The sequence below is a fragment of the Myotis davidii genome, unplaced genomic scaffold (genome assembly GCF_000327345.1).
Source record: "Myotis davidii unplaced genomic scaffold, ASM32734v1 scaffold142, whole genome shotgun sequence".
NCBI classification, from domain to species: Eukaryota; Metazoa; Chordata; class Mammalia; order Chiroptera; family Vespertilionidae; genus Myotis; species Myotis davidii.
This window is the reverse complement of record NW_006294400.1, coordinates 3,713,729-3,736,232: the sequence shown is the minus strand read 5'-3', so window position 1 is coordinate 3,736,232 and position 22,504 is coordinate 3,713,729. Positions and strand designations below refer to the sequence as shown.

Sequence of the window (22,504 nt, the reverse complement as noted above, 5' to 3'; positions counted from 1 at the left end):
ACATCCTTAAAATTCTAACAGCTGAGCTCCAGTTCACATCTGTAGATTACTCTGGGCCCAAAAAGTAGAATAATTTCTACTAAAATAGTAGAATAATGTCAAACTGAAAAATTTTCCCTTCAAACTGGTGCTGCTGAAGGTGACAGGAGCGAGCTCTGTCTAGAGCTCCACCTCTGAGCACCGCCAGTCAGTGCTGGTGACTACAAACGACAATCTCTACCAACGAAGCCGAGCAGCAGTGACAACCAAAACCAGGCCTTCACAGCTCAGTGGCTTATTAAATATCAAACTCAGCAGGGTAAGACCACAAAACACCAACAAAAACTCCTTTACAAACACAGGATTTGAAAATTATTTTAAAGATATTGCTTTAAATGAATGATCCCCTAAAAATCTATAGGCAATTCTATGAAACAAAGTTAATGTTTAAAATCGAGATATAATTCACATAAAATCCACCCTTTCACAGCTTACAATCCAGAAACAGTTAACTTGAGAAACTCCGAGTCATAATATCACCAACCACCAGCCTTGCAGAGCGTGTTCTGAGGTTCGGTGATAAAGGCCACAAAGCACCTTGCACAGCATAGGTGTGAGGAAGTGCTAGATCCTCCTCCCTACAGAGAAAACTCACGCTTCTCGTTACAACGCGGACTGAAACCGAGGGCAAGGGTAGTACTGCTTTTATGCAGTTGGTCTTGGGCCTGGAATGAGGATCTGAAAACACTGCTTGTCTCATTCTCTTCACAAGCTAAGGGAAGCAAGGAAGGGTTGGAAAGCCAGCGCCCAGAATGTTACCTGCAATATACCGAATCTCAGGTAAGCACATCATGAGGTCAGGAAAGCGGTTCGGCTGATGGGTGTATTTATATTCAGTGAAATCCTGGCAGATGTACCAGTATCGCTTGTTCAGCTGCTCCAGCTGTGAGGCACTGGTCAGACCCCTGATATCTGGGAAGAGAACCACACAGGATATGAGAGTGTTTTCTAATGTGGAGGAAATACCAACTCCTTGAATAGATACATATTTCAGTTAGAAGTTATTAAACATTGCCACATAGAGGATCTGTTCTCTTTTTGACATGGAGGAACAAAGTTCTAAATGAGGGGAGAGAAGCAGATAAAGAATAAAAAATATACAGGACAATCACTAGACTGAGCCCCCTGAGAACTAAGTGGTATCTTTCTCAACTTCATACCTGGCTTCCCAGTACAGGGCTTGAAACAAATAGGCACCAGTTGATGCTGAACCACTCACTATCTGACAATCTACCTTTCCTAATTTATCCTTCACAGTATCTTTAAATTTGCCCTTTGCTGGAGCCAATCAGGAACTTCGATGACACCCAGACATTTATGCTTGTATGTATACTCACATGGTCTCCTGGGTTTCTGCTCATACTACTCTAGACAGAGTTCTCTCTCATTTCTTTAAACACACACACCTAACCCCTTTTTTTATATATAGATATCCTATATAATATATATGGATATCCTATATAATAAAAGGGTAATATGCAAATTGACCCTAACAGCAGAACAACTGGTCGCTATGACGCACACAGATCACCAGGGGGCAGACACTCAATGCAGGAGCTGCCCCCTGGTGGTCAGTGCGCTCCTACAAGAGGAGCGCTGCTCAGCCAGAAGTTGGGCTCCCGGACTGTGAGAGGTCGCAGGCTGGGCTGAGGGACCCCCCACATCCAGAGTGCATGAATTTCGTGCACCGGGCCTCTAGTTCTACATATAAACCCTTCCCAGCCTTTGAGGCCCAACTAGAATTCTCCTCCTCCAAGTAGGTGCTACTTCTCTCTCCCAATCTGAGGCTCCAGTAATGTGTCACATGCCATCAGAGTATATTCTTAAAGCCAGGAACCTGGAATCTATTTTATTTTTCAATGTCTTTAATGGTCACCACAGGGTCTGGCCTCTGGGAGGCACACAGATCAATGTACGAATGGTGCAGAAGCAGGAGGAGGTGTTGGGGGCGGGGAGGGGGGCAGTAAGCAAAGAGGAGGGCCAAGAATCTCTGGACGGGGCAACTGACTATAAACAGAGCACTTCAATGTCACAGGCAGCAGAAGAGCCCAGCTCTACTCAGAGCAGAGCACTCGCACGCTGCTTTGGAAAAAAGAGAACACAAATTCTCCTTTGTACTCTGCTTACCAGCAGCTACCAAGCCACACTTAGCAGGTAATACTCCACGTTAATCACATCCAGCACACTTCCCGTTAAAAGCCATGTTTGATGTGTGTGTGAGCTTTGGTGACCCCACTCTGCCCGGATGGGGACTCAGAAGCCTGTCGCAGAGCCTTATCTCCAATAGGTGCATCCGTCACTCTGCTCTTCCTCAGTCACTGGCAAACTTGGTACATATTTTAAATGACGCATGTACTGTCCTTGGTGTCTGCATTGAATGCATTGAAAATGACTAAACAAAGCGAATCCTCTTCCTTCTGCTATGAGTTATAGAGACTGTGGCATTTAGGTTTGAAGAAGAAACCCAAAGCATGCCCTGCACTACAGAGGGGCACAATGCTGATAGGCCCTCAAAGACTGGTACCCATAAGGGGTGTCACATTCTGTGTGATAGTCCTGAGGGGAAAGGGGGACATGAAACGTAAGGGAAAATGTTCACTGGCAAAAAAGAAAAAAAAAAAGAAAAAAGAAGGGCCCCTTCTTCACACACCCAAGCACTCACCTTGATTTAAGAAGTTAATTGCTTTCATGCAAGCATACTCCTCATTGCTGACCTTTAGCTGATGGAACTTGTGATACAGGTAGATGAGCCGCTCGATCACCTCCATCCCTTCATCACTGAATCTGGGGACAGACACAGGTGTTAACAGTGGGCTCTGATGCCAGCAGAGGTCAGGCCAGGGAAGGCAGGTTTCTGACAGCTCTGTAAGGCATCTGACATAGGAAAGAGGCCGAGCTCGGGAGAAATGGAATCCAGAACTATTAGTGAAGAACAGGGGATCCCTGGTTTGTCTAGAGGCCACGCAAGGCAGCTCATACAAGCTGTTATTCCTAAAGTCAGATAGGGTCGATCAAATCTAAATCCAGTTCCATCATGTAAAAGCTATGAGACCTTGGCCTGGCCGGGTGACTCAGTTACTTGGAGCGTCATCCTGTACACCAAGCATGTCAAACTCAAAGGCTAACATGGCCAAATAAACAAGGTTTAAGTTTATGTGGGCCACAAAAAAACAAAAGCTTCAATTTTCATAGAAACGTAGGTTTATTTTGATAGAGACGTGCTGAATATAAAGGGCTGAAATAAATAATTGTTAACATAAAATAATAGAACATTTTAATAAAAATTAATATTTAGCCATTAGCGAATGTTGTAGTTCATTATTAATAATTATGTATAACGACATTGTAAAAATTAAGTTATGAAATTTTTATTAAAACATTTCTTATATATCGTTATATTGGCTGGGCCGCAAAAATATTTGTTGTGGGCTGCAAGCGGCCGGCAGGCTGCGAGTTTGACATGCTTGCTGTACACCAAAAGGTTGTGAATTCAATTCCTAGTCAGGCCACATACCTAGGTTGCAGGTTTGATCCTTCGTTGGGGCATGTATGGCAAACAACCAATAATGTTTCTCTCTCACATAGATATTTCTCTCTCTCTCTCCCTGCCTCTCTCTAAAATCAATAAAAGCATATCCTCAGGTGAGGATTAAAAAAAAAAAGCTCTGACCCTTAGAAAGTAATTTGACCCCTCTAAACTTTGAGGCCCTCCTCTGTACAATAATAGTGCATGCCTGCTCAGGTAACAAGGGACAAAGGAGTTTGGGATGTAAGTGTGGAGAAATATGACATCATTAATATACTGCTACTATTGAGATGCAGCTTCAGTTTCAGTGGCAGCTGCCTTGTGACTATGCGAGCCTCAGCCACAATGTAGAAAAAGCTGCTGATTGTATTAATGTAGGTTCACTGTTTCCAGCAGGGCTGAGGGTATGCACAGTGACATGTTTTATTGGCATCCTTGACTTCAGCTAGGGAGGGAGGGAAGCGTTAACTGAGCCTCCGTGCCAGGCCAGTCTCTGTGCTAGCACTTTGTGTGCATTATCTCATTTAACTTTCTTAGGCCCACAGGTGAGATGAGATTATCATCACCCCTGTACAGATAAGAAACTGAAGTTCAAAGAATAGAGGGGACTGGTCCACAGCATGCAGCTAGGTGGTGGCAGAACTAGAACTTGGAACCGGGACCAATTTCCCAAGGCCTTGGTTTTTCAGGTATCTAAGGTGACATCCACTAGCAGAGAAGACTCAAAACTCCTTTCTTTACATTAAGCATAAGCTCCCTGAGGAAAGACCAAGTTTTAGGCAAAGGGGAGCCAGGATAGGGGACTAATACCCTGGTCATAGAGGGAAATATATATATTTATATGCCTAAGTGACCTTTACAACCTGTCACTATGATACGCACTGGCTACCAGGGGGCAGGCGCTCAATGCAAGAGCTGCCCCCCTCGTGGTCAGTGCGCTCCCATAGCCAACCCCCCCCCCCCCCCCCCCCGCCCGGTCCCTCCCACTGCCGGCCAGCCCTGATTGGGACTGGGCAAGTCGGCTGAGGAACCACGCCAGTGCACGAATTCGTGCACTGGGCCCCTAGTGTCTCATAACAGAGATGGAAATATCACCAAACCAAGGAGGGGAAGGCATAATGGGAAAGCCAGTGTTTATGAAAACTGGGGTCAGGCCAGCCTCCACCCTTCTAGAGATGGGCTGGACTGTGGGCCAAGGAGCATTCCAGACAGGTCTTAGATGCATCTCAGCCACAGAGATGCTCAGCCTAAGGCTGCTTCCTGGTAATTGTGTTCAGATCTGGTACTGAACATAATCATACAGCCCCATGCAAGGCAAGAAGGTCCTAACTGGGAAGGGTCCAGGACACCTGGGGATGTACTATTACTTTCTGCATTGACTTTGTAGGCTTTGCAAGGGATTGGCTTCTGGAGCAAGCCGACCATTTTTCTTCCCTGGGGAAAGCCTGGCTCTGGTTGGGGCCAGCGGCACCTGCACTTCTCAAGCACCAGGGGGAGCCGCAGCAGCAGCTCCTTCCAATTGGATCTCTGACCCTCAACCTCGAGGTTAGGCTCCTTGTCAGTCTGAGCTGGTGTTTCTTTCAGTCTGCTGATCTCAAGTTCGATGGCTGACTCCATTTCTCTCTGACCCAACGGCTTTTATGACTTTATGATATTTTCCCAGACTGCTGATAAGGCAAATTTACTAGGTGTACCAGTTAATAATGCGGACTTTTTCAATACTAGTATATTGAATAACCACTGTAAATAAGCGTATCTACCACTGCAATTTGTTGATTGACTGCTACTTGCCAGGCCCTTTGTTAAATAGTCTACATATGTTATTCCAGTGGATATTCCCAACAAACTCCCAAAATAGATGCTAATGTCTTCCTTGTTCACAGTGGAAACAAAGGATCAGAGATTACTGCATTCTTACATTTTACCCTCCTAACAACCTGTGAGGTAAGTAATATCACCTCAAGTTTGGGGAGAAGAAGCAGGAGAGGTACCTTCCCCAAGGTTACACAGTAACTAACTAAGGGGTGGTGGGCCAAGGTTTAAACCCAAGTTTTCTAATTCCAAACCTGCCATTTTCTCAGCACTACACTGTCTACTCCCTGACTGCCTTGCTCTTAACTGGTAACTACCACAGGGCCTCTGTGTTCCCACAGGAACTCAGGCAGGGCTCCACCCAGAACTGCCTTGCAGGGCTTCCGTGATGCACTGTGCCCAGGAGTGAGGATCCTTCCTCATCACAGTACTTGGTTGGTTACTTCTGTTCTGGGGAGGAAAAGGTCTTTAGTGCAAACTCCCTCTAGTATCTGCTTGGAGGGGTGAGGCAGGGATGGCATGGGGTAGGGTATAAAAAAGGGGGGGGGTGTGGGCTGAGCACCAGTGTCAGCATCTGTCTGGTGGCCAAGCAGTGTAGCAAGCAAAGATAACCCCCGCCCTCAATCAGCAACCTCTTGCCCCAAGGGCTCACTCTGGCATTACAGCACCTGCAGGTGTGTGGCTACCAGCCAGACCCCTAGCCAGGAGCGCCAACCTGGTTCCTGGCCGAGTCTTGAACTAAGAGACACAAAGGAGCTCCTGAGTGTCTGGCCTGAGCATATGCCCCAGCTCTGCCCTTTCTCTCGGGGAAAGCACATATCTCTTTTCCAAATTTCTTAGGACCAGCTACCACCATGGACCTGCAGCAGTGGTGGGGAATGGCAGCCAGCCCAGCAGCCCCCACTCACTATCCACAGCCCAACTGCAAAGCTTTCCTCCACACCCGCATCCCACCCCTTGATAAACAAATTGTTCTCTGTTTCATGGGCCGCCTTTCTCCTGCAGCCGTGCCTCCTCCACATCTGCCCACTCCACAGTTCTAACGCCCCTGTATTCCCTGTCTACAAATTATCAGCATTCAAAGCCAGAAAGTTGGACAAAAACACCCATTCTTCTTCTGGGTTCCCATTACACAAGCATGCGAGGACAAGGAAAACATTCCTGTCAGGATCCCCCAAACCACTGGACCATTCAGTCAGCAATTGAAGCTGACACTATATAAGTTATGTCCCATTAAGGGGCGGAGAGGCCAGCTGTCTTTTTCATTCATCTAAAAGCACCTAACTCCCGGGAGCAGTCACCAGCCACAACCTTAGAGGAACTGCCTGTGAGCACCCACACAGACACAGGAGCAAAAGTAAGACTGTAGCTCCAGGACACACCCCAGAAAGTCACACTATTGAGAAGGTTAATGAACTTAGTATAGGGTAATGGCAAAGAGCCTGGGCTTTGGAGCACAACAGATTTAGGTAATAATCTCAACTCCAGCTCTCTCTAGCTTCCTAGCCTTGAGTTTTCACCTCTCTGAACCTCATCTGGGAAACTGGAATACTATTGGTGCAACCTCTTAGGGTGGTGTGAGGACTAAAATATGTTGTAAAATATGTTTGTAAGATGGAATTTGGCACAATCAACAGCCTATAATTCTTAACTATTACCATTATTAATAGCATCAGCATCAGTGCTCCCATGATCGCAGCAAAAAGAAAAGCGTGTGTTTCCGGAATGTTATAGCCAGGGTCTGAGCAGGGAATCTGGGAGGGGCCGCTAGTGCTCCTGAGATACAAGTGCCCATTAAGGCCCATCTCATGCAAGGCATCTTCTCGTGAGAGTGAAGGAGTCTTGATTAGGGCCGGGAGCAGTCACTGGCTGGTGCTACAATCTGCTTTAAATCAAATTCACCCAGGCTCACTGTCTGATAACAGCCTGATTAAGGAAAATGGGCACCATAAATTTGATTCAATATTTGAGAAGAGAAAAGGAGGTGGTCATGCATCATCTGGGAAAAGCCTTTTCATGACAGCAGGAACTCACTTGCACTCAAGTTGTGCAAAAGTAAAGGCATTTTGGGGGAGTGGGATAGCGCAGAAGCTGGCAAGGTAGGAAAGAGCTATGGCCAATTATAGATGCCACACCCTGGGTTTCTAGCAGAGAGGGGACTACTTTACAGTGATGACCTTGATTCCAGAGGTTCTCATGGCTCCATTTCCTCTGACCGCTTGGGCAGTTCCACATGCATCTCAGATTCAACAGACCCCAAATCAAATTCAGAGTGGCTCATCTCTCAGCCTGTTCTGCTCAGGCTCCATCATCTTGGCTAAGAGACTGGCAGTATCCCCAACTTCTTTGCTCACTGAAGTCCCACTGACTTTGCCTCTTTGCCATTCTCGGACTGCGCTGCACCATCCCCATAGTCCCTGCTGCCTTGCCCAGGCCTTGCTTTCTTTCCCTGGGCTAAGGAACAGCCTCCCACCCAGCCACCGTCCTATTGCCTTGTCCATACCAATCCATCCTGAGCTTTAGTCAGAGCTTCCTAAAATGCAACCTGACCATATAATTACTCCACTTAAAAGTACCCTATGACTATCTCTCTCTCTCCCAATATTTTCGGGGGGGGGGGGCAACCAAAATTTTTGGTGGCCTTAAAAAAAAAGTATCCTATGACTTAATACTAACCATTTACACAATAAAATCCAAATTCTTTAGATTGGCATTTGAGCATCTTTATGATCTGTCTTTTCTGTACCTTTCTTTCCAGTGATTTCTTCCCTCATTACTCTGTGCTCAAATACATTCTCTCTACACCCTAATCCACAGGACTGCTTTGGGCTCCCTGAACAAAGCAACTATCCAGGACCGCAACTGATAGGACTTTGCTTTACTGTCCTCCTTCCTCCTCGTCTCTATAATCTACCAAGAAAAATCACACTTAAAGATGCAGCTCAAATGTCTTTTCTTCTGGGAGCATTCTTTGATAAAGCAAGTAGAGGACTTACTCCCTACAGATTCCTCTTTGCTTCCAGCCCAAGTCTCGGCTTGTCTTTTTGCCATGTGATTGAGTGTGCCGGAGGGAGGTGCACCCCAGTCCTGTGTAGAAAAGTGTGGGAACTGGACCTCTCTCCAGCTTTCATTGACGAGGATATCTTTTCTTCCCTCTTTCTTGGTGCTCTGGAATCCTAGTCTATGCTTGTACACTATCTTCACTTGCCCCTCAAACTCTACCAGTATCCCCCGAGATTATAGACTGTATCTGCTCTGTGTCTCTCAACCCCCTATACCAAGAATAGGGGCTCTCACCTCAGAGTCCAAAACCACGTCTGCATCATCTGTAATTCCTACACTCCTCCCCCAACACACAGTAGGTACTCAGTAAATGGGTGTGGAATCAGAACTAACATGTTGCAGTTTAACTCGATTTTTTTTTTCCATTGAAGGCTTCCATAATTGAGTAAGAATCCTAACAACAAATCTATTTCTTATCCTTGAACCCACTTGAGAGCTCAGCAGCAACATGTATTCGAGTCAGCACTGTTCAACAGAACTTTCCGTGGTGACGAAAATATTCTATATCTGCACTTTCCAAAATAATAGCCACTGGTGCCGAAACCGGTTTGGCTCAGTGGATAGAGCGTCGGCCTGCGGACTGAAAGGTCCCAGGTTCGATTCTGGCCAAGGGCGTGTACCTGGGTTGCAGGCACATCCCCAGTGGGAGATGTGCAGGAGGCAGCTGATCGATGTTTCTCTCTCATCGATGTTTCTAACTCTCTCTCTCTCTCCCTTCCCCTCTGTAAAAAAATCAATAAAATATATTTTTAAAAAAATAGCCACTGGTGACATGTGGCTATTGAGCACTTGAAATTGTGACGAGTGCAAATAAAGAATTAACTTTTTAATTTTAGTTAACTTCAGTTTAAAAAGCCATCTGAGATTAGCAGTTATTACTACTGGACAATGTAGCTCTAGATTCTCCTTGGTAAGGACCCTTCCTAGGAAATAAACATTTCCTCACTAACTCAGCTGTCACTGGCCCCTCCCTTGCTCTTGAGGTACAAGGAATTGGATACAGTGGAATGGAGTGCATTATGAAACTCAAAGCCACAGAGAGCCCTGCATGACCAGTGATCCCTGCCTACCTGCAGAAGGCCTAGGAAAACCCATCACTCTAGAGCAGCGGTTCTCAACCTGTGGGTCACGATCCCTTTGGGGGTTGCATGACCCTTTCACAGGGGTTGCCTAAGACCATCAGAAAACACATATATAATTACATATTGTTTTTGTGATTAATCACTATGCTTTAATTATGCTCAATTTGTAATAATGAAAATACATCCTGCATCAGATATTTACATGACGATTCCTAACAGTAGCAAAATTACAGTTATGAAGTAGCAACGAAAATAATTTTATGGTTGGGGGTCACCACAACATGAGGAACTGTATTAAAGGGTCGCAGCATTAGGAAGGTTGAGAGCCATTGCTCTAGAGGGAGTAGAACCCCCAGACTCACTTTGTAGACAATCCCAGGATGCACTGGTGGATTCCAGACAAACTGGGGACAGGGCTTGCTTGGTCAGCTCTGCAACCCTGATATATTAGAGCAGGCTAACTGCTATCCAAACACTCAGTCAGCCCCAAGTTACAGAGCAGGAGATAGGAATCTGTTGGAAACAATGAATTAGAGGCTCAAGACAAGGGGTTAGGTCATTTTCAAAATCAGATGTATCTTTTTACAGGACAAAGTGTCAGCTGGGTTCAAAACTATGCCATTTATAGATCATTCTGAAGCCAGTAGGCATCACTAAAAAGGAAATATTAGAAAACAGGGAAGATAGTCAACACTCCCTCCCTCTGCTGTGCACAGGGCTTGAGGGGGTTGGAGCTTTGCTTTCAGCCTAAGTCTCAGCTTGTCTTTTTGTCACATGATTGAGAGGGAGATGCACCCCAGTCCTGTGTAGAAAAGTGTGGGGACTGGAACCCTAATCTCTCTAGCTTTCATTGATGAGGACATCTTTTCTTCCCTCTTTCTTGGTGCTCTGGAATCCTATGACTTCCATTATTTTAAACTAGAGGCTTGGTACTCAAAATTCATGCAGTGGGCAGGGGGTGGGGGGTGGTGGAGCAGGAGTTCCCTCAGCTTGGCCTGTGCCCTCTCGCAGTCTGGGGCTCTCATAGTCCGGGGACCCTTGCTCCTTACCGCCCGCCTGCAGCAGAGGCAGGAGAGGCTCCCACCACTGCCGCTGCGCTTGCCAGCCGTGAGCCCGGCTTCTGGCTGAGAGGTGCTCCCCCTGTGGGAGTGCACTAACCACCAGGGGGCAGCTCCTGCATTGAGCATCTGCCCCCTGATGGTCAGTGCACGTCATAACAACCTATCATTCCACAGTTTGGTCAATTTGCATATTAGGGTTTTATTATATAGGAGGATTGTCCAATAAAGGTAAATTATTAACATGTCTTTTTAAGCTTTATTTTTATTTTTTTTTTAAACATATTTTATTGATATTTTACAGAGAGGAAGGGAGAGAGACAGAGAGCTAGAAACATCGATGAGAGAGACATCGATCAGCTGCCTCCCGCACATCCCCCACTGGGGATGTGCCCACAACCCAGGTACATGCCCCTGACCGGAATCGAACCCGGGACCCTTCAGTCCGCAGGCCGACGCCCTATCCACTGAGCCAAACCGGCTTCGGCTTAAGCTTTATTTTTCATATGGATAAACTAATAAGCCAGAAAATTGTATCAACAGATCTCTTGTCCTGATTTTGGGTGTCACCATGTGATCCAGGTCTCCAGAGTAAGTAAAAGACCTGCTCTACACAGGGTGGTTAGAAGGATCCTGGCTAGCTGGGATGAGACTTCATGCTAGAAAACATTGAGAAGAACCAACAGTCTCCCAGTCCCATGTTCTTATCATCTCACTGCATCTCAGATGCAGTAAAAGAACCTAAGCATTACACAGGCACAGGTTCAAATCCAGGCTCAGGATTCAAACCCAAAACCTTCAAGGGCAGGTCTCTCTGAACTTTATTTTCCTCATTTATAAAACAGGCATAACCATACCTATCATGCTGGAGGCTGTGACAAACACGGAAGACAATCACATAAAGTGCCAAGCCCAGTGCCTGGCACACAGTAGGTCTCACTCTCCGATTGTAAATTATATCTCAGAGCCTCTCACTTTATAAGCAAAGTTTAGATTTTTGTTTCTCCCAGAGACATGATCTTACCTCAGTAATCCAGATGTGATAAAAATAACTTAGCACTATGCTAAGCTTGGCTGCACAATATCATTTATTCCTCAGAACTACCTTGTAGGGAGATTGTAATTATCCCATTTGTTATCTGTATGATTATCCTATTCTATAAATTCAGGACCTGAGGATCAGAGACTTGACCAAGGTCAGAAAGCCGGTCAGTGGCAGAGTAGGGCTGTAATGCTCATCCTTTGGAGCGCCAGGCAAGCCTACTGCCTTGTAGGGATGACAATGGTTTGGTTGTTTGGGAACTGCTCCCCAGCAGCCCTCACCTGTGTAATTCTTCATCAGAGGGTGAATACTTGGCAGTGACATCAGCCAGCTCCCCAAAGATCTGCTTGCTGTAAACGGTGAGGGAGGACAGCAGGATTAATTCCTGCCATGTAGAGCTCAGGAGGCACGTGTAATCCTTGATTGAGAGCTCGCAGAAGAAAGGCAGTTTCTTGATCCAGGCAATCTGCCTGAAGAGCAGCTCGTCAGCCAGGCGGCAAAGCAGGGCAAACAGCTCCGCCTGGGTCACAGCATATCTAAGGTGTAGAGACAGAGGAAAGTCACTTCCAGTGGCCAGAGGGTGAGGAAGGGGGCACAGGGAGAAGGAACTCCTAGGGCACAGAGGGCACAAAGGGGGCTGGCAGTGGGCTCCTTGCCTATCCCCGTGAGTCTCCAGCTCCATTCAATTCAGTCTATAAAGGGGCAGGACCGGGGCCAGCAGCAACCTCAGGGCCAGAGAGGCAGTTTTGTGAGAAAAGGTTGCTGGGGGGGAACGGAGGCTTAGAAATGTGTGCAGTTACCAGGGATTATGACTTTTAATGTTGGCGTCTACTAATGCTTCATGTGTTAGAGAAAATTCCCAGTCACTCCTGCACTATTTTGGTAATGAGGGCTCCAGCTCCATTAGGGGAATCTGGTGCGCACCTAATACAGTCTGGCAGAAAAATAAGCCTGGTGCCAAATGGCTGAGAAAGACCAGAACAAGTTCCGAAGCTTTTCCTGCTCTCACTGCACCCCCTGGTGGTGAAAGTTCAGGCACTAGAGCAGTGATTCTCAACCTGTGGGTCGCAACCCCTTTGGGGGTTGCATGACCCTTTCACATGGGTCGCCTAAGACCATCGGAAAACACATATATAATTACATATTGTTTTTGTGATAATCACTATGCTTTAATTATGTTCAATTTGTAACAATGAAAATACATCCTGCATATCAGATATTAACATGACGATTCCTAACAGTAGCAAAATTACAGTTATGAAGTAGCAACGAAAATAATTTTATGGTTGGGGGTCACCACAACATGAGGAACTGTATTAAAGGGTCGCAGCATTAGGAAGGTTGAGAACCACTGCACTAGAGTCAGAGTTGCTCAGCCCTTCTAAGCTAAGGCAGGAAGGAAAGAGCAGGACATTTCTCAGCTCTGGGCCAGATGACACGGGGGTCCCAGTGTGCTTTCTCTCAAGGCCCCTTGGCATGACTCTTCCCCACACCCACATGTACAGATTTATAAATTTTTTTGTGTGGCCTTCTTCTAGGGAGAGATTTGAATTTCCTCTTTGAAATTAGAGACTAGCTTAAGAAATCTCAGGCCGAAACCGGTTTGGCTCAGTGGATGGAGCGTCGGCCTGCGGACTTGGGGGTCCCAGGTTCGATTCCGGTCAAGGGCATGTGCCTGGGTTGCGGGAACATCCCCAGTGGGAGATGTGCAGGAGGCAGCTGATCGATGTTTCTCTCTCATCGATGTTTCTAACTCTCTATCTCTCTCCCTTCCACTCTGTAAAAAATCAATAAAATATATTTAAAAAAAATAAAAAGAAATCTCAGGATACCTTCTGGAGGGTTTCTAAGCTTGGAAATACTCAAACAGCACATGCTCCAGGCCAAAGGAGTAATGGGAACAGCAATGGGTAGCCTAAAGGCTGAACTACTATCCACTCAGGTAGAGCTGACAGAGGAGTGAAAGAGTATTTTCTTCCATTCATCCAGGCCTGCAGAGAGCACATGGCACCAGGCTCCATGGGTATTTTGGCTAGGGATGCAGACAGGCTGTAACCAGTTGGTGCCTTCAGTGTCTGGCTAAGGAGCCTAGACTTGATGTATGATTATACCCAGAATTATAGCTCATCTCTCGCTCAAGTGCTCAGACCCATTCCAGGGCCTGGCTTATCTAGGCCTAAGCAGAAACAAAAGCCATTTATTCCTAATTCCCCAGGGATTGATAAATGGCCCCAATTCTGTAAGAAAAGGTGCCCAAGAGAAAAACGAGGGCCCACTGACTTCAAGGCTAAGCACAGATTCGCCCTCTAATACCGAGTCATCACTCACTATTCCTGACATAGTCTGAAGCCTGCAACAAAGCAGCCAGGGAGGAAGGTGGTAGGGTAGGGAGCATTTTGAAGCTGCAAGGGCTAAAGAGGGCAGGGCTCACTCACCCGTCTTCAATCAACATGGGTGTGCCCAATGGCTCCAGGTCCTCAGCTGACACCAGCTGGTGAATCAGACTGTATGACTGGGGATCCAGGCTGCGAGCTTGTGGGGGCAGAAGTGGCGAGTGGGCAGAATAGCTAAAAAGGTGCGGTATGTATTGGTAGTGTGGAGGCACAGACATCCCCATGTACTGCTCCCTGAAAGCCATGAATCCATTTAGTTCCACAGACCTACTGGAGAGAAAAGTCTCATGTTAGTCAGAAGCTGGCAGGGTCTCCTTCCTACCCAAAGGGAATGAGCCAGAAGGTGGCTCAGGTGTTCTTTGCTCATGCAGCCTGTCTCCATCAAGCCAGGGACATAATGAATGGTTACATGCACCTGTCCTCTACTAGACAGGGGCTCTGTGTGTGTACGTATGGGTTACCACTGGACACCCAGGAACTGGCAAAGTAGATATTGAGTAAATATTGGCTAAATGAATTCTTCATACAGGTGCCACGGTTAGAGACTTTTTAATGGATACCAACAGACTATGATGATAAAGGTGAGTATTTTTGTTTTTGCTGCTAAGAAAACTGAAGAAGAGACATGCTAACGCCTTGCCAGGCCACAAACCAAAGCCAGCACTTAGCAAACAAATCTGGCATGTGGCAACAACTCCCCAAACATTCCCCAAATTAAGGAACAACTGAATGAATAAAGGTTACAATATGAAGAGAAAGGCAGATTCTTATCTTTCTTTTACCTGTTTTTGGAGAAATATAGCCACTCTCAACCAATTTTTAAAAATCCTATAGTTTTACCTAGATGCACCTCCTGTAACAGGATCAGCACACTATGGCCCATGGCCCGTTTTGGTAAATTAAGTCTTACTGGCACATAGCCACGCATTCACTGACATACTATCTCTGGCTGTTTTTGCACTATGATGGCACAGTTGAGTAGTTGAGCCCAGACTGTAGATCTGAGAAGCCTAAAATATTTACTGCCTGGCTTTTATAGACAGTTTGTTGATCCCTTTTCTGTAAGAGAGATTTCTGGGGAAAGAATGCCTTCTCTGGTAGCTGATGGCTATATTTCACACCTAACAACTAACTTAAGGTACCATTATTGAACCAAAAGTTGCCAAATTGGTATTCTGGCAAGTCTTACTAGGTTAAAAAGTTTTCCCTATTTCTTAAAATTTATAAAGTGAAACGCTTAACTCTTGCGGAGGCAGAGAAATTATAACTTCAGTGTGGCTTGTTTTATTTCAGTGATAAAGTTAATGAGAGAAAACAGCTACATTTAAAATGTTATACTGTTAGGTAAAGAATGTATGTACCCAGGTTGCATTTATCAGTCTGTAGGAGAGACCTGACATTTTCAAGGTCCTTAGCAAAAATGGGTTGTGAAATGATGAGCCCTACCCCAAAAGACTGAGGAAGTAAGGATACAGTGACTAGGACAGACTGGCAGGAAGACCCAGCACAAACGGTCCCGGGTGGGTCCATTCTCTGGGTGATCTCTAGATGATGCTGGGATGAAGCTCACCTGGAGGACATAGTAGAGCCTGGTGAAGGCTGGTTGCTCTCTGAAGCCCTGTTCCCAGGGGAACTGTGGTCGCTGTCACCATGGTTGCTCCAGTGATTGGCCTCTTCCTCAAATTCCTGCCCAGACATGATCCTTTCAATCTCTTCCTCTGATATCTTTGAGAAGGAATTGATACATGTTAGATTGGGTGTTCAGGATTCCTTCTGTTCCTTCAACATTGAGAACTTATTTCAACTTCATGGGGATTCCCAAACCTTCTAAAGAGAAATGCAGATACCCCCATAGTTCCCTCTACCCCCATTCTCCAGGCTCATCACTAATTTAGGATGGCTTGTTTGCTTGCTTCCCAGCACCATAGTTCCCCACAGCCTTCCTCTTGCTTATTTACCTCTCTCAAGCCATAAAGCCTCTAGGTTCTTCATCACTCCTCTTTGTCCTTGAGTCTATTCTTTCCTACCTCTGAATTGCCCCTCTTCAATAATAAAGTATTATTTGCCCTTTAGGACCCAACTCAAATGTCACTTTCTTTGTGAATCCTTCTATCACTACACCTAGACAAAATTTTAGGTCCTTTTTCTGTCCACTCATAATTCCATGCATTCTGAGAGAGGGTTCAAATAGCATAATGGTTAAGAGTATGAATTCTAGAGTCACACCACCATTGTTCTAATCTAGTTTCTACTTCTGCCACTTTCTAGGTATACAATCTTAGGCAAGTCATTTAATTATTTGAACCTAAAATCCTTCATATATATGGTGGAGAGAATAATTGTATCTATCTCAAAGGATTGATGTGAAGATTAAATTAGTTAATACATGATCACATGTTTAGAAAAGGGCCTAGCCCATAGCAATAATTATGGAAGGCTGACAATGATATCTTCATCATTAGTGTTATTTTTATAGCATTTATGGTAATGAGGCATAAAAATATCCTCTATAAGACCTGAGACTATGACAGGATTTAAAAAAAAATAACTAAGTACTCAATAAATGCATGATGGATAACTGAACAAGTGCTCACTTATTAAGTATCGACCACAAACCTTCGTAGTAAGAAAGCTCAGATAAAGGAATTGATTTGCCCAAGATCACTGGCATGCCCATGCTTGGGCAGGAGTTTGGGGAAGAGGCCAAAATATCCAAATATTCAGTCCAGTGCTTTAGCTGCTACACCATATAGGGAGTAAATAAACACTTCTATAAAGTGCCTAGCCCTAACTGGCTAACCTCAGCCTGCAGAAGCAGAGTGAGTACTGAGGAGGAAGGGCCAGGTGCATTTTTATTTCTTTTCCTATGAAAAGAATGGGAAGACACTGTCTCCTAAGTCTGTCTAACTCATACCCACATAATTCTTGGCTCCAGGAGCCTGTAAGGAAACTTTGAGCTGTTCATAAATACAGGTGGCATTTAGAAGTGAAAGCACAGCTAGCACACAGGAACTGGAGGGAAAACAAGTAACATTTAACTGCTGTACAAGTTGAGTGATTGGTCTCAAATGGTTTGAATTGCATATTGAATTGGAGGGGTTGTCTTTCTTTATTCAGTCACATGTTGCACGCACGCGCGCGCGCGCGCGCGCACACACACACACACACACACACACACCCAAAACCTTTCCTCTTAAGGTCCTTAAAACACTGAAATCACTGTTTGCATTTTTTAAGACATGTGAAGACAGATGGTGCCATCAAACTACAGATACCTACTGAGGCCCAGACTTAAGCAGTCTCAGTGATGGTGGTGAGAGCAAGAACAGAGCGCGGTGGGCATGGAATAACTTGAGCTGGGTAAAAAGGGCCAGTCCTGGTAACATCAGCTTATTCCAGCTGGGAGTCAAAGTCAGCCTGCACCCAACTCTCCCATAGGACACTGGGAAATCACTGATGCATTAAACAGGGGATGGAACATGTTGGGAGTGCTTGAAGCTGGGTTCAAATCTGATATGCAACTAGACTTACTGCTGGGCAAGTCATTGAAGTTCTCTAAGCCTTAGCTCCCTCCTCTTTAGCAGATACTAGAGATAATACAACCTTCCTCATAGCTCTGGGTTCCCTCACAGAGTGCTGCGGTAAAGAAATATGCAGGTTTGAGTCAGATGGATTTGGGAGGCTAATTTAAGATAAGTTATAAAGTGTGGGTGCATAACAGGAGCTCAATAAATGGAAATTCTATCCCTTATTTTTAATTATGCTTAAACACAGTTAAGAACTTGGAAATCACAGCTCTCTTTCTAACATACCCTCGAAACAGTAAAAGAGTAAAAGGAAAATTATATGCCCAGTATCAAAAAGTCAAAGGCAGTGACAGATGAAATAGGTTTCTCTAACATCAGTTCCCTTGATTCTAAATAGAGTTTGGAGGTGTAAGGAGAGCAACACAGGGTACTTGCCCACAGTTAACCTCATACACAATGGTGAAAAACAAAGCTTTTCCTCTAAGATCAGGATCAAGGCAAGGAAGCTCACTCTTAACATTTCTATTCAACATAGTACTGGAAGTCCTAGCAGGGCAACTAGGCAAGAAAAAGAAATAAAAGACATCTAAATCAGAAAGGAAGAAGTAAAATTATCTCTGTTTACAGATAACATTATCTTCTAGGTAGAAAACCATAAAGATCCCACAAACCTGTTAGAACTAATAAAAGAATTCAGCAAAGTTGCAGGATACAAAATTAACACACAAAAATCAGTTGTACTTTTACACAAATAATGAATAAACAAAAAGGAAATTAAGAAGACAATCCCACAAGAGTATCAAAAGAATAAACTACTTAGGAATAAACTTAACTAAGGAGGTGAAAAGCCTGCACACTGCTGAAAGAAATTAAAAACATAAATAAATGAAAAGACATCCTGTGCTCACAGACTGAAAGGTTTACTAGATTCCATGCAATCCCCATCAAAATCCCAATGGTGTTTTTTGCAGAAATAGAAAAAAACAATCTTAAATTCTTATGGAAGTCCAAAGAACCCCAAATAACATAGCTAGAGGCCTTACAGTTCCTCATTTCAAAACATATTGCAGAGGTATAGTAATCAAAACAGTATGATACTGGCATAAGGACAGACATATAGACCAAGGGAACAGAGAGGAGAGCCCCCTAATAAACCATGCATATATGGTCAAAAGATCTTTGACAAAGATGCCAAGACTACACACACAATGGGGAAAGGATAGTCTCTGCCACAAGTGATGTTGGGTAGACTGGATATCCATAAGCAAACGAATGAAATTAGAATCTCATCATACATAAAAACCAGCTCAATGTGAATTAAACGTTTAAATATAAGACCTGAAAATATAAAACTTCTAGAAAAGCACAAAGAAAAACTTCTTGGCAATACTTTTTAATTGATTTGAGAGAGGAAGGGAGGAAGGGAGGGAAGAGAGAGAGAGCAAGAGGGAGGGGAGAGAGAGAGAGAGAGAGAGAGAGACAGACAGACATCGGTTTCACTTACTTATGCATTCTTGTAGTACCCTGACCAATGATTGAACCTGCAACCTTGGCGTATTGGTACGACACTCTAACCAACTGAACTACACGGCCAGTTGAATATGACACCAAAAGCACAATCAACAAAACCAAAAATAGGTAAATGGGATTACATCAAACTAATATACTTCAGCAAAATAAAGGAAACAGTCAACAAAGTGAACAGTCAACCTACAGAATGAGACCATACTTGCAAGCCATATATCTGATAAAGGATTAATATCCAAGATACACAGGAAATTCCTGCAACTAAATATTAAAAAGAAAAACCAACAACCTTTTAAAAAAATGGTCAAAAGATTTTAATAGACATTTCTCCAAAGAAAACATCCAAACAGCCAACAGGTATATGAAAAGATGTTCAACGTGATTTGAAATGCAAATCAAAACCTCAATGAGATATCATGGCATACCTATCAAGATAAAAAAAACCCAGGAAATATATGCTGGATAGGATGTGGAAAATTGGAACACTTGTGCATTGTAAGGTGGGAATGTAAAAATGATGTGGCCACTATGGAAAATAGTATAGAGTTTCTCAAAAAAAATTAAAAATAGAACTACCATATGAACCCACAATCCCAGTAGCAGATGAGGATCAAGGTAAGTATCTGGAACCCTGGGCTTCCAGGATGGATCACAGAGTGTGACTGAGAACTCACCTGGACTGGCCCAATGCTCTTATTCCGGCCTCCAGGCATGCCATCTTCTCTGATTGCTGAAAGGAAACATAAGCAAAAGTGAGAAGCATGCCCACAGAAGTCTAGGCATGAAAAGAGAACTTCTTTAGCCAAAAGCACAGGGTAGTAATTAGTGAAGCCAAGATTAAAACACAGGTCTTTCTGGCCTCAAAGCACATACTCTTATTCCAGGCTACCTCATAGCAGATATCTTTGGGGCCCCAAGGTGCTGGGTACACACTATACACCCTCTATACATTCAATATGCTCAATCAACGTGACTGCATTATTAATAGTCCCACAGTTACAAATATCCCGTCAGGATGACACATTTGAAGACTTTGGTAAATTCAGGAGAGGAATAGAAAGAATATTTTCATTCTCAAATATTTTTTATTTCCAGTGTAAGTTTGAGTCTCATTTGTTGAATGAGAGGAATGCATTTTTTATTTACTTTTAAAAAATTAATCAAAACATTGACTTTCATCATTCCTCCCTATGAAGGCAGTCAGTAGAGTTCCCTTGCCATTGATTTTCCACTCAGGTGATTCAACAAAAGGAAAAAGTTATTTAGCATTTTCTTTTTTTTCAAAATATATTTTTATTAATTTCAGAGAGGAAGGGAGAGATAGAAACAGCAATGATGAGAATCATCGATTGGCTGCCTCCTGCACACCCCCTACTGGAGATCGAGCCAGCCACCTGGGCACGTGCCCTTGAGCAGAATTGAATCCGGGACCCTTCGGTCTGTAGGCCAATGCTCTATCCACTGAGCCAAACCAGCTATGGCTATTTAGCATTTTCTAACTGTAAAAAAAAAAGCTAGATTTAAATATTTAAATATTTAATTTAAATATTCCCCATCCTTTAAATAGTACTAACCTCATTAAGAATTACAACTACTAATACTATTACTATGATCATTGATGGAGCACTTATTACGGGGGCACAGAGAAGAAACCCCTAATTTGCAATTATAGAAAGCCTCTGGTGTCTGGAAAAGCTTCCTAAAAAAAGACAACTGCTAAACTGAATCTTAACAGATGATCAGGATTTATGTAGACAGGGAAAAGGCCTCTAAGCTGAGTGAACAGCACACAGAAAAGCTGCAAGCTGCAAGGAAGCATGGAGTGCTCTTTCTGGGAATTTCCAAGTGCTTCAATCTGGATGGATGAGGAGAGAGAGAAGGGTAGCAAGGGATAAGGCTGGAGAGGCCAACTGAGGCCAGATCACAGAGAGCCTTGAATGCCAGGCTCAGAGTATGCCTTTAGCAGAGGAGCCTGAGGAAGACAGAATGCAGGAAAAGGATGAGGTCAGGCTGACATTTTCGAAAAATCCGTGATGGCCACTGTGGAGGGTGGTTTGGAGGGAGTAAGGGGATAAACTAACGGCATCATATGAGAACAAGCTTTTTTTTAAAAAAAAAAATTTCTTTATAGATTTCAGAGAGGAAGGGAGAGGGAGAGAGAGAAAAAAACATCAATGATGAGAGAGAATCATTGACTGGCTGCCTCCAGTACGTCCCACACTGGGGATTGAGCCCACAACCCAGGCATGTGCCCTTGGCCGGAATCGAACCTGGGACCCTTCAGTTTGCAGGCCAACGCCCTATCCACTGAGTCAAACCAGCTAGGGCTGAGTACAAGCTTCGCTATAATATATCTACTTGAAAAAAAAATTACCATGAAGAATGTAGAAAGTCCTTGGGGCAGGTTTGGTTGCTCAAAAAGTGAGGGCTCCAATCATAACAACACTCAGTACCTGTGTCTGCTGGGAGCTGGTCCATCCTTGCTGTTTCAAGGGACCTGGTATATATGGCATACTGTTCTTAATATGTTTGCTCACCTTCTTGGCACTATGTGTTTTAACCAAGGTCACCTCTCCGAGAAAGGTTGTTTCCCCAGGTAGAGATTTCCCCCTGAAGTTAGGGAGGGAATAAAACCCCTTCACGAAGTGCCAGGCGGGTAATTAATCTCTTTAACTACAAACAATCATGCTTAAGCTACATAATCTTTACTCCCTGGAATGGAGACGAACCTGGCTACAGAACCTAGCGAGAGAACCTGGCTGAAGATCCTAGAGACAGAACCTGGCTACAGAACCTGGATAGAACATGGCAAAAGAGAACCTGACTAGAACCTGGTGACTGAACCTGGCTGGAGAACCTGGAGAACCTGGCTGGAGAACCTAGCAAGAGAACATGGACACAGACCCTGGCTGGAGATCCTAACCAGAACTTGGCTGGAGATCCTGGCTAGGCTGCTGATCAACTGAACGCTGCCTCTGAGTCTTTCCTTCTTCGCCGACTCCGTCCACACCTTTGGGGACCCCTTGACCTGCTGGGGTTGGACCCCAGCATATGTCCTTAAAGCAGACGTCATTCTTGGTATCCTTAGATTATATCCTTCAGAATTAGACAAGTTTGGGTCTAATCCTGTTTCTGCCTTGTCTGTACATATAGATAAATTTCTTCACATCTCTGAATAAATAAAACTTCAGAATAAATAAAATTTACTGAAGAATAAAGAGGGGCTAATGAAGCTTTTTTTATGGGCTATTGTAAAGATTATATATAAAACAATACAGCTCAAGAGCCAAGCATACAGCCTGGCTTATATAGTAGGTACTCAGGAACTAATCCTCCCGTCTCCCCAGCCTCTTGTCTCCAAACACAGGAGTTAAAAAAACCAAGGTTCCATTTCAACTTTGCTGGAGCCTTAGTATCTTCATCTGTGAAAGGGAG

At 44.4% G+C, this 22,504-nt stretch overlaps 1 protein-coding gene across 2 annotated transcripts in view; it reads right to left on the bottom strand.

Moving 5' to 3' along the window:
* Positions 1-22,504, bottom strand: part of NR6A1 (nuclear receptor subfamily 6 group A member 1) — a 57,405-nt gene that overhangs the window by 5,843 nt on the left and 29,058 nt on the right. Inside the window, exons 3-8 of one of the 2 annotated variants that reach the window (XM_006768585.2) lie at positions 19,744-19,799; positions 15,586-15,740; positions 14,058-14,285; positions 11,904-12,158; positions 2,702-2,823; positions 799-951 (exon numbers count right to left, since the gene is read on the bottom strand). In XM_006768585.2, coding sequence (XP_006768648.1) covers positions 799-951; positions 2,702-2,823; positions 11,904-12,158; positions 14,058-14,285; positions 15,586-15,740; positions 19,744-19,799 — 969 coding nt within the window. The remainder of the gene's footprint in view (positions 1-798; positions 952-2,701; positions 2,824-11,903; positions 12,159-14,057; positions 14,286-15,585; positions 15,741-19,743; positions 19,800-22,504) is intronic. The other variant, XM_006768586.2, reaches the window with a different exon arrangement.